General features: G+C 42.8%; 1 protein-coding gene across 3 annotated transcripts in view; it reads right to left on the bottom strand.

Moving 5' to 3' along the window:
• Positions 1–13,156, bottom strand: part of PREX1 (phosphatidylinositol-3,4,5-trisphosphate dependent Rac exchange factor 1) — a 145,192-nt gene that overhangs the window by 86,516 nt on the left and 45,520 nt on the right. For all 3 annotated transcript variants that reach the window (XM_051802716.1, XM_051802715.1, XM_051802717.1), the window contains exon 2: positions 1,265–1,336. In XM_051802716.1, coding sequence (XP_051658676.1) covers positions 1,265–1,336 — 72 coding nt within the window. The remainder of the gene's footprint in view (positions 1–1,264; positions 1,337–13,156) is intronic.

Consider the following 13,156-nt stretch of genomic DNA (forward strand, 5'->3'; position numbering starts at 1 on the left):
TATGGCAGTCATAATTAATATTCATTTTGACGATACCTGAATAATGATAGGATAGTAATTTTCATCAGCACCTGCAGCTGCTTGCCAAATTGGCAAATAGTTGTGTAGGTTTATTTGCAAGCAGACTCACTTTTTGCACACAAGATCTATTGTAACTAATCACTTGTCTACTTTTTCTTCAGCCAGGCCTGAATTTACTTCACACACTGGATGGTGAGTTTTTGGGGACTGGGGATTTCTAATTCTGTAGACAGCAAGAGGCTGAGCTCCACAAAGCTGCCATCAGTCTTGCTCCCAGCCCCTTCTTGCTGGTCTGACAGGCAGAGCAGGGCTGGAGCACCTGGGACAGCCAGGGAACACTGGGCCAGGAAATGCAGGAACCAGCACTGCCTGGTGTAACACCTACTGCTGCTGCCCTGCTCCCACAGGTGTACAGGGCAAAGCTCCTGCTGATGGAGGAGCTTCAGGACCAACAGCAGGCCCAGTAAACCAGCCTGCAGTGGCAAACAAACTGCACTGTCCCACTCATCAGCAGGGTTCACCTGCATGAGTGTACAAACAGGGCTTTGCTTTCACACGTGTACAAGGTGAGGTTTTAAGCCAAATTACTACAGGAAAGTGTTGCTTATATTTATAAGCATAATGAACAAGGTCCTCTGTGACCACAGTCACTAGAGAGACCAGTGCTTCACAGTTCTGTTTCCATGTCCCTTATCTCTTTCCAGTGCAAATTTCATGCAGGAACCTCCTCACACAAGGGTCTCACACTTAGTCCTCCCACAAGAACCCAAATTCCTTTCCACTAGAACACAAAGCATTCCTGCCTCCTTTTCACAAGCCCTATCAATTTTAGAGTAGTAGAAGACAGCAGATATGAACTGGTTAACTGAACACTGTCAGGCAAAATGGACAAGGACTGTGCATTCCCTGCCTTTCCTCTCAAAGACACTGAAATGGCCTCTCTGTCCTCTACTCACCATTTCACAAATCTTGCCAAAAGTTAGTATCTCTGACAACACTGCACTGTTGTCAAATTTTACTGAAATTAGCTGGTGAGATGAAAAATTGCTGGAAGATGACAGCTATAAGAATGGGAAAACAGATTGACAGATAAACTGTCAACATGAGCTCTTTCCCTTAGGGAACCAGTTTAATAATAAGCATCAATATGACAAGAGGGTATTTGATATTCATATCCCTGAACCTGGCCTTTCATTGCATATTATCTTCCCCACCAAGAAAATGAGGAAGACAGAAGAAATACCTTAACATTCTCCTCTGTTATGTACTTCTCAGCTTTGTCCACAGCATTCTGGCGGATCCGGTGAAGAAATGCCTGCAGAGATAAAAAAAGATGATGTTTAAACGGCTTGATACAGTTTGATTTCACTAGTTTACATCCTGTAGGTTTCCATCAACACAGTGTGGCTGATTACCTTTAAGACCTAGAGAATGTAAACATTTACCAGCTCCCCATCACAGATGGGAGGGCTGCAGACAGGCACCACCAAAGACATTTCCTACAACGCTGTTGGGCTTTGCCTGGCAATAAACGTCTTCCCTTTGTTGAAACTTTTAGACTTAATTATCTTTTACTACCAGCAGACTGCAGCAGGGTCCATTTGCTCTTTCTTTGAAGGCTCCCCTGTCTCTGGGATGCAGCTGTGCCCAAGCACAGCGAGACGTGTGTCAGCAAAGGACTGCAAAGAACAACAAAGGGACATTCACACTGCTGGAACTGAGGCACATCAGAGCCTTGAGCTGGGGCTACACATGATTTCAACAACCTCAGTACGTGGAGCAGGGAGATGGAAATCACCAGACAGTGCCTGGGATACATTATCCTGTTCACTCCATTTCATTTGGTTAAACACAGACAAAACAACACTGGAACTTTTCACTTAGGTCAGGCTTCCCCTTCCCTCAGCTCTGCAGCCAAGTCAATAAAAAGCTCCAGGCCAGATACAAATGGACAGTGATCTGAATATCAGCCTGTAAAGCATAACTCTGGCTATTGGAAGTCAGGACCTACTTGTATTTGCACTGAACATACTCACAACATATTTGAGTCAGTGAGAAGGGTTTAGCAAAGAACACTGCAAGGGATTTCTACCTGAAGGCTCCACTGGTTTAGCAACCGTTGGCTAAAGGGCAGAACTGAGAGCAAAGAATTTTGTTTTCCACAGGCATCAGCAGAGATGCAAATACCTGCAGGTGAGACTGAAGGGAAGCTGGAGAGGACAGAATCTGCTGCAATAAATTACATGACCTGTGCACAGAAGGGCAGAGGGTTTTCTTCTCTGTTCTTCTCAGTGGTTTCTAACTTGCCTCCCACACAAAGCAGTGAGCCCTGGGGAGTGCTGTGAGCAAGGATGAAAGGAACTTTTCTTACCCACCTGACACAGCAAGGGGAAGCGGGTCATGTCTTTGTATTTATGGCACAAAGCAGCTTTGTTACAGCTTGATAATAAAAGGCTTTTAAAAGTTGAACTATTCCTGAGCAATGTCCATGTCAGCTGGTGCATACTCAGCTTTTGCTTTTTGCCTTTGGCTTGTTGGGATTGGCAGCAGCCTACAACCTGATAAGAAGTGATGTCACTGGACCAAACCTGGAGCTTGTGGAATGCCTTTGCCTGTGGTGTTTTGTTTGGAAGACAGTGAACATGTCCTTCTGCCTGACTTCCAGCACTAACAGGGGCACATCTCTGTTCCTGCTTAGCCATGGCCCTCTATCAGTCATAAGCCATTTTCACTTTATAGGACAGGCACCAATAAAAGTAAGATTATTTAATGAGGCATACAGACCCTACATTTGGGTTTGGCCCTGGATTTTCAACATGCTTTTGAATAAATTTCAAGGACTATAACCACGTTGCTCCTCTTGTATTGCTAAACAGGAAGGAGATCTTGTCTAGATTCCAGCTAGATATGGAGAGCTTGGAGGAGCTGTGTGGACTAAGGAGTCTGAAGAACAGATTCCTGCATTAAAGGGACAGGACACAGGTGCCAGCAGCAGAAGAGGCTTTTTACAAAAACCAGCCAGTCCACCTTGCCAACAATGGGGCCAGGAACCCAGGCAGGGAACTGGCTGAGGTGAAGTGTTTGCTGGTGACTAATGACAGGAGGGTTGGCAGGAATAGCTGCTGCCCTCCCACTTCAGTGTGGGGGGAGACAGCAGAGCATTAATAATCAGGCATCTGAGTTATACAAGGTAGCACATCACACTAAAGTCACTCATTGTCAAAACATAAGCCAGGCAGAGTTTTTTCCTTGATTTAATCACATCTCTGTTTGGACACAACAAATCCAATTGGAATGATCAATTAATCTACACAATTAGCAGCTCCACTGGTGACTAATAGTTACCTGTACATCAGTTCCCGTATGATGGGTCTAATAATAGACAGCTGTATACAGAAGTGCAAATCACATTAGCTGTTACAGGTCAGTCAATAAAAAAGTGGAGACTGTGTTAATCTAAAAAACAGCTTTTCTGTGACGCTTGTCTGAAAAGATCACTCAATGTCAGCAGGAGAAAGAGAGAAAAGGGGAGAGAAAAAATTAAAAAAAAAAAAAGAGAGAACGGCATAGAAAAGCAGAGACAGAGGAGAAAGGATGAAAGACATAAGAGGGAAACAGGCAGTGAACTTTGTAGATAGTCCATCAAATCTCCTACAGCCTCTGATTTGCCTTGATGTACACGAACAGCAGTCTCTCCAGTAATAATAAAACATAACAGCTACAAGAGATTTTGGTCCTAGAAATTTAGTAATCTACTTTCCAAAGTGCAATTCCCCCCAAATTATCAAAACTCAGCAGATACAGAACTATTTGTTTCCCAATTTTCAATACCTTCTCAGGTGCAAGAAGAATCTTTTGCAACACAGTCATTCAAATAAAAAGTATGATAAACACAAGCTATTAAACAGCAGGCTCATGGAGCTAATGCTGCCTGCCCTGTTCACATGGCAACACCACTTTCTTTCCAAACAATTTCCTGCTTGGAAAAAGCAGCCCCTTTCCCAGAGATGGTATTCTGACATTCAGGTCAGTGTTTCCCAAACTTCTCAAGTGATTTTTTTATGCTACTTGTTTTATTAGGGTCTAAGCTCATCTTTATCAGCACCATCTCTCTAAACACCTGATGACACAGACTGCTAGACCCATTACACAAGTAGCATGCAACTCCTTTTGGGAAGGGATTGCTATGATCTTTTATTAGACCCATTGATTTAGCTGGAAAATTAGAGAGTTATTTGGACCAGGACATGACAAAAGTGATGCTAAAAGAGAGAAGGTGGTTGTGGCAAATATTAAAAACCTGCTGTACCTGTATCTTATTTATATTCCAAAACATTGTTATTAAAGAGGAATCAGTTGAAGGGGTAAAGGCTCTTCTGGCCACCTAAAAAGTTACTGGGGAAAATGCTCTTTCTGGCTGCTCCAACCTACATTTATGGTTTCAAGGGATCTAGTCCATGACATTTTCACGAGGAACTTTCAGTCCATCAGTACAACCCTTTTCAACTGCAACACTTCACATCTCCATAAAAACGAACTCCTGAGCCTCCAGGGATATGTGGAAGCACAGGGGTCAGCTTTCTGGGGGGATCTTGAAAAACATCCCTAGGACTTGGGGACTCTGCAAGTCATTTCTAGGATGCTGCAGGACGATCACGATCACCCCTGCACCGCAATCAAGAGCAGAGCTCTCTTCTGGGGTGTGTTGGTGGTTTCCTCCCCTTCCAAACTAGCGGGGATTACTGAAACAACCACCAACTGCAGGTCACCAAGACACTCCTGGAGTGCTGAAACAGGCAACAAAAGTAGGCTCTGCTTCCTTCTGTCTGCCTGCTGGACGCTGCTCAGGAATATAAGACTAAAGATTTCACAAAAACCAGGGCTAAGAAGCTGGCAGAAAACTCCTTGTCCCCCCTGCCATTCCGAGCTGCTTGCTTGCACAGCACAGGAGGAGAGAAGGACTGGCAGAGCCCATGAGCCCATAACAAAACCAGGTCATGGTACAGTGTAGGGAAAAACCAGGAAACCAGGCTGAGAAATTTTCATTCTCCTGGTAAAGGTTGTAAAGGTCCCATCTTCCATGTTAACGTGCTCAGTGTTAAGAAAACAGTCCACTGAGGATTTGTTTTTGCTTAAAGTTCTGCTGCTGCATCAACATAACATTTATTTGTGCACTGTGACTTGCTGCCCTAAAGGTCTGTTACTTCCAAACTCAGCAGGTCACAGCTGATGCTCCTCATGACATGCATAAACATAGTTTATAGTTTGTCTTACAGTACAAATGCCTTGCAGGATTCAAGCAAATCTGTGACAAACCAGAATGAGCAGAGTGAAATGCTTCCTTTCAGCACCACATCATGTTGACTAAGTTTCTTCCAATAAATACTAACAGAAACTACAAATCTAGAAAGAAATTTAGGTATAAAGGTTCATCTCAGTAAATAAGTACTTTTTAATGGCCCTTTTTGCATGAAGGTGTTTTGTTCTTCCATTCAGGATCCTCACAGTCCACTGTTGCATTGAAACCTCGTTGATCTGAGTGTCTTTGCAGCACCTCTGAACCACAAGAGCACAGAGTACAATTTAAGGAAAGAATCTGCTAACTGCGAGTTTGTTCTCACACAAAACAGACTGAAGATGCTGGGTTTTCTTCTCAAGTGCTTTTCAAATGGGCCTTGCTGAACTCAAGTTGGAGCCCTAACTTCATTAGGGAAAATAAGTTGTTTCCCACCTTCTCTTTAGCATAAGTAACACAAGGCGAGGCAGTGAGTTTGCTCATGACCCTTCTCAAAATTCATGTCTATGGCAGACACTTCCTCAAACGTTCAGAAATAGCAGGAGATTTCTTACTAAACAGCAAGGCAGGCAAAGTGTGCCTGCCCCTGAGGGAAACGAAAGGGAGAACAGAAACAGGCAGCGATGAGGCCACTGGTCCCCGTGTCCAGGGGGAGCAATAAGTGACAGCACAATCCTGAAAAACCCATTTTCTGAACAGGTGAGTGGAATGCCACGTTGCTCTTAGGAGACAATGAGGCAATTCTGTTCAGTGGCTGGGGACTGATTTGGAACAAGGATCCAGGGATTTAGATGAGCCTAGTATTTTTAGTGTTAAATAAATAAACTGCTTCACACTTGTGCAATCAATTGTTTAAAGCTTCTTGCACGTTATCTTGTTTCCAAGAAAATGTGCTCACAGTGAAAAATTAAGAGGTGACGTGGGCAATGAATTCCAACACTTGACCATCACGAGCACCTTCACCTTGCAACTACAGCACAGGGGCCATGCATCTGTCCCTGACAAGGCAGAGTGAAAACATATGAACAAGAAGTTGCAAATGTAATTTTAATTTCTACTTTTTTTTATCACTTGAATTAGTGTTGCCACTAAATGTGGCTGTTTAAGATAATATCTGCCTCTACACCAAAAAAAAACCATTGTCTTCAGCAAAGCAGCTTGAAGGTCCTGGGGGAACATGGCCCTACTGAAATATTCTGACCATTTAAAATGAATGTTTGCCAAAATTCATGTTTTAAGAGCAGGTGCATCCTTGCTCATGCTACTCAATTGTTAGCTTTGAAGCTTGTCATCCTGATACTCTTTTTCTTTCTATCAGATATGCAGTTTATAAGCTAAAGCTCTACAGAAATGACAGGAAGCAAACACCCTGCATCCCATCCCACATATGAACTGCAGTCCTCACCTGCACTGAAGTCTAAAAGACAGTGCAATAAATAACCTCCAAATAGCATAACAATGACTGCACAGGGCTATTTATACAAAATAAATCCCACCACAACGGGGTTTTTCCCCTCCTTCATAAAAACTAAGTGTGCATTTCTACAGAAAACTTAAGTCTTCCAGCATTTCAGCTGTAACCCCCTGACTGCAGGGCCTTCACAGCTCTGGGGATGGAGACACCTCGGCTGGGAGTGAACCTGCTTCAGTTCTGTCACCCCTGCTGTGCTCTGCAGGGCTGGGCACTGTTAGTCAAGACCTACTGGGACAGCTGGACCTTAGAGACACATGAAGAAATTCCTGACTAAATACAGATGCCTGGGTTTCCAACATCTCTTACCGTCCTGGGCAAAAGCCAGCACAGAATGTAGAATACTGGGCCAGGTTCAGGTTTTTTTAGTTGTGAAATTTAAGTTAGAGTACTGGAAACCAGAAGCAGCTCCTTTGACATCACTAGCATTACACATGTCAAATGGAGCAAGACTGAAGCAACTGTACTGCTGTTAAAGAGTGTATTACTGTATCTCCTATTGGCAATCAAGTATTCCCTCATTGTTCAATTACCAGCTGCTATATTAATATTTCTATAAAAACTCATTTTAAAGTGTCTGAAGAAGGAAGAACTTAAGCATCAGATGAATGCATTATACAGAAATTCCTGCATAGAGGATTTCACCTATGAAGACTAGTTTCTCTAAATTCTCTTAAAACAATAAAGAGCCACAGCTGTGAGAGAGAGCAACTCTGCAAAAAGTAGCTGAGATCTACAGGCAAATTAATTCATCAGCAAACAGCTGAACAGGGACTTGCCTGATAGGCAGAGGTGTTTAGTAAGAGGAAATAGCACCAGAAATATCTTTTATTGCCCTAATTTCAGGCTTCCTGTGTATCAAATTGGCTTTAAAGCCTCAAAGCTTATTGGTACATATTTATTTTTTTGATCTATCCCCTGATGAGGAACTAAACTATTAGCTAACCAAGATGATTAAAAAAAAAAAAAGAAAGAAAAAGTCATGCACATCTTGGAATATCAAACACATTCTCTGCAAACAGCTCAGGCAGTCTGAGTGGTAGAAGCTCCACCACTGCTACTGCCAAGCAGAAGCTCAAACAGACTCTACTGTACAGTTTTTAAAATGACTCTTCTTCTACAGAGGTTACAGATCTTCCATAATCCTGAGCTACAGACACAAAGTGAGGTGAACTACTTATACCAATCATCTGAGCTCCACAGTACTCACTGCACTATTTCTGAAAACAACCACGAAGATCATTCTCTTCAGAATGTGACTCCCAGATCCCTGAGGACAACATCTTTCTTCCTCATATGCTCCAACTCCACCCCCACCCCCCCACTTCCTTCTTTTAAGGAGATTTCTTTTTCATTCGAGTGTTGTCATTTAGAATAACAACCATTTCCCACACAACAAAAACATGGGTGTTACAGCAGCACCTTCTCTTCCCACAGCAGACTGCAGGACCATTTGCAAAAAAAAAAGCAGATTTCATCTCAGGTGAAACTGTGAAGACCCTCAGAAAAGAAATGCAGCTTCAGTTGCAAAATCCAGATGTGTCACAGAGGACAGATCCTTTGACCTGAAGCATACTTTCAATGGTATTTTTTATAATTGTACAGATACATGAGCAATAAATATATACATACATATTACAAAACCTCTACTGAACTGCTTCCCCACTTCTTAATCCGACATATGGTGAATGCTGATGCATACTAAACAAAATGTAGGGAAGCATTTAGAAACTCAGCTATTTAAAATTACGTAAGTGTATGTATGAATAAAACACTTGAATAAATAAACTGGATTATTTCTTTAAATACTAGGTAAGAGAAACAGCCACTGCTAATGTAAGCTACGTGCCTGAGATACTTCCAAAAACCTAACTGATTTGTCCTTAGCCAATCCTGAATTTTAAGGGTCATGCAGTTACAACACACTTGGTTGATTTATCTTACATTTATCTTGCCACTGAGTGTTACACTGTCTGTAACATCAAAGTTAATAAGAAGCAGTCACAAAATACTGGCATTGCACAGCACTGGGATTTTCAGTGGTGCTTGAGGGAGTCAGACATTCCAATAGCTTTTTACTCACTTTGACTCTCTTGGCCCAGCACAAAACCGTTTCTGTCAACAAATCCCTGTGGCTTAGATGAGGATTCACCCATCTACTCACAGCCCTGAAAGCCTTCCCTGAGTTAGTGATCCACTACAAGAGAGCACCAGGCAGGCAACTTCTTTCCCTCAAGAGCCAGCCTGGGTGACTGGTTTAGCTCAGACCACCCTCCTTGCCTGTACGACTTCCACAGCATCTGCAAATACAAATCCCAGGGCAGAGTTACTGAATGGTGTCTAGAAGTGACCCAGGACTGTCTCTCAGTCACTCGTGGATGCTTATGGACATGGGGGCTGCAAGCTGACAGAGGAAAAATTCACATGCATAGATGTTCTCAGCACGGTGGTGGTCTGGGACTATCACAAGTGAACTGATCCAGCAGCACTTCCCAGAAAAAGCCACTTAGGAAGAAAGCTCCAGAAAGATCCCGGACCACATCTGTATTTCCAGTGTACTGCTGTTTACACTGGAATTCTGCAAGAACAAAGGTCAAACCAAATTCATTCATGCGCTGACTGATGGAGGAAGGTGTAACCAAAGGGAAGTGAGAGTAAAGTATGTTGCAGTGTTTCTCCCTCCAAAGAGAGATCCCTTTCTTAAGGAGGGGTTGTTCTCATTTGAATTACAAAAAACCTTTTGTGAAGTGAAAGACAGGCTGGTGCTGCAGAGGGGCCATTGTCTCTTCTCTACCACTGCCCTGACCTCTGCCAGCCCCTCCTCCCCTCAGCCACTAGTATTTGCATCCTCAGGCAGGTCAGAAGATCCCAATTCATTTCAGGGCCCCAAAAGCTAGATTTTTCACCTTTGCTTTCTTTGAAATCCTTCAGGGCTCATTGCTATTAATTTCTTCATATGTCCCATACCCTGCCTCTCTTGACTCCTCTTCATCCTCTCCCTCCTGTACAACACTATCTCTGCATCACTTTGAACATTCTCATTATTGTAGGCTTAGGAAAAAACCCTCCTCTTCTCTGCTTAAGCAGCCCTTCTGTGAGCATCTACCCCTGTAAGATTCCAGCCCATTCTAATATCAACAGAAAATGTATTTGTTTGGATTTTCAAAGGAGCTTAAGACAGTTATGTGCCTAATTCTCACAAGCCTTTGGAATATTCTCCCTTTTACTGGCCTCTTCATGTCTTTCTCCCTGTACTACAATCATGAGATGATTTTAATCATCTTACTGCACTGTGGCACTCTTCAAAATGCTTTCAGGACACAGTTTGTTTGAATAGTGTGGTTTACTTCATTCCTCTGTTATGTAGCGGAATAAATCCTGACAAGTCTGTGTCTGCTTAGCCTTTATGGTACTTTAACCAAAGTTTGCTTCAGGAGCAAGGGCCCAGTAAAAAAAGCACAAATACTTCAGGATTTGACCCATATTTCTTATTCCCTGTGTTCATAAGGGAGAGATGCCTGCAGACTGCAACCAGTTCTAGATTAGTGAGGGCTCTAACTATTAAGATCCTATCAGCACCAGGGAATGTTTAACCCGGTTTCAGGCTCTTCACAGCTACTCCTTTTTCAAGAGGGACATAGAAACATCAAAGTGACTAGAAACATCAAGTGGTCTCCAAAAAAAAGTAAAATCGAGATGATTAATTGTAGCAAGAAGCAGAATTTCTTCAATTAATATTTCAAGATTACAAAGCTAAAGAACTTTGATATAAAAAAGATTCTGTTCCTTTTCTACTCTCTTTCCAGTCATCGTGTTTAATACATTAAACACTAAACAGACAAGACAGAGAAAAACTTCAAATCTAGTACCATTAAAGTCCACAGAATATTTTTCATTAGTTGCAACACAGTCTAGGACTTCAACAGTGCTATTCACTCAGCAGGAAGGAATAAGGATCACAGAGAACAGAGAAAAGCTTAAAAGATGTTGAATCTTGTCTTGCATACTCAGTTTCTGAATATGTGTAATGAGCTGAACATTTTAGAGCCCCAAAGCTAATAATTTTACTTTAAGTGAATGGTCAGGCAAACAGAACTGCCCAAATGTGCAGGGGTGTAAATCCACATAACTTCACTGATGGGAGCAGACCCACCTGACAACCTGGCTCCAAGTTGTAAACTGAGTTTACATGATGATATGGAATAATACCAACTTTCCAGCTTAGCCTGAATCTCTGAGTTAGCTGAAGCAGCTCAGTTCAGCTGACTGCCATCAGGTTCACTGACACTTGCCCTAAATTACATGTGAATCTACACTGGGCCCAGGTACCACGATCTCAGGTGACCCATAAACTTGATCTACACTGCAAACACGTAACAAAATCCCAGGATCTTATTTCCCTAGGAACACTTTATCTATGCCCTGCTGATACATACTTAAGAGTCTCATGAGCCAGTTCAGCATCAGACTTTGGACCTAAATATTGAAATTGCTTCCCCAGGTATCTTCTCCAGGGGATGCCTGCCTGGCCTCACCTCCCATGGATACAAGAGACTAATAAGCTGAGCCAACAGCATTCCATGTGCCAGGGTACACCTGCTGGGTGCCTGTCAGGTTAGGGACCAAATCAAATGCACATATAAAGTATTATTTGTGTTTGATTCTTAAGTTTAAAAGGACCCAAGAGTGCAAACAGAATTGTACCTTCCTAACTGATAAAAAGAACCAATTAAAATGTCAAAACCCAACAGTTCACCTTAGAGAGGGCCTCAGAACTATTTGCATCAGATCTCCTTATGCACTCACAGGATTCCTATTAATTAGTGCTCATAACTGAGGTAATATGGGGGGCACTGAAATCCATAGGTGCCTTATCTGGAAAACTAGCCTTGGAATTGGCAGGAACTACTAGAAATGTCAATGAATCTCTCAATTTTCAGCATATTGGCCACCAGATTTTAAGCAGCAAGTAGTAATAATTGCACCTGTATACAGGTATATGAGATACATGTGCAGTGATGGCTCAAGGGACTTGAATTCCCAAGTTATTTCTAGTTTAGAAGACTCTCCTGGAACCTGCCTGTGAAGCAGCCACAGCCAGCTCCCCTCAGGCCCCTCACACACATCAGCATCTGCATGGCTGGGGCTGCACATTGCTACACCACCTCCTTCATCACCAGCAACTGGGGCAACGCACAAGCCTCGGCATTCCTGCCCTCTGGAGCCTAAAATTTCCCGCTGGGAGAAATCTGCTTGAGTGCCTGACAATGGGGAAGGCAGCTCTCCACACAGGCACTGCAAACTCCACACACCGCCAGGACGCTTCTCACCGAGTGAATCCCAGCAGGGGAAAAGGGAACTCTGATTTCCCTGAGCCTTTGCTTTTAAAGGCAGGATGGGCTGATGTTTATGGAAACGGGTCTCTCCCCATCTCGTGTGGTTCGTGCAGCCTGAGCTGCTCTTGCAAAGCAAACAGCACATCAGGCTCTCCTGGCTATGAATTCTCACACCTCATAAAACCAGCAGTGAGGGCAGGTCTATTTGAGAGCTAAAGGATTAACCTCGTGCAGGTAAATGGAAAGGAAATGAAACCCAAGAAGGACAACGACCTGAATGTTCATCTTCCCCACACAGAGGCCACAAGGCAGTGTGACACATCCCACCTCCACCCACCAAAATCAAAGTTTAGTCCCCAAATTATTGTCTTTATACAAACTGCAGGATAGGTCACGCTACATGTCTTCTCAGAAAAGAAAGTAGCTGTTTACAGAAATATCCATTTCTATATTTTGACTACATAGTAAATATTTGTCTATATTGCAATTTTGTAATTCACAAAAGAATAATGCTGTAAACAAGAATGAAAGGTCCTTGGCCTCTGATCAGACCACCAACTTCTCTATAAGTACAGGGAATAAGTTTGCAAAAAGTTTGCTGGGTTTTTAACCCAGCATTTAATGTACCTTTTCTATCCAAGCACTCAGGCTTTTTCACTCAACTTTAATTCAAAAGAAACCCAGGGAATTTTGTCTGGTTTCAGCTACACCGTGATTCCAACATTTTACTGATCTAACTAGTCAAAAAAGCTGCTAATTTAGAGCTGGGTCTGGGTGGTTTTTTTTGAAAGCATCAATGCATTTATACTTCCTCCCACAGGAAAGAAAGGAACACAGCTTCTGAGCTGCCACTTTGCATGGGCTTTACCTCACCATGCACACACAGACACACGGGCTGCACACACAGCTGCACCTCACAAAGTCTGCCTTGATGGATTTGCAATTATTTACACACAAAAAAAGGGGGGGAGAAGAAAGAGCATCTTTCACATGGTGGTTTAAAAGAGGAATTAGACAAATTAACCTCACAAG

The sequence above is a fragment of the Manacus candei genome, unplaced genomic scaffold (genome assembly GCF_025592945.1).
Source record: "Manacus candei isolate 608988 ecotype Guabito, Panama unplaced genomic scaffold, ASM2559294v1 h1tg000057l, whole genome shotgun sequence".
In the NCBI taxonomy this organism is placed as follows: Eukaryota; Metazoa; Chordata; class Aves; order Passeriformes; family Pipridae; genus Manacus; species Manacus candei.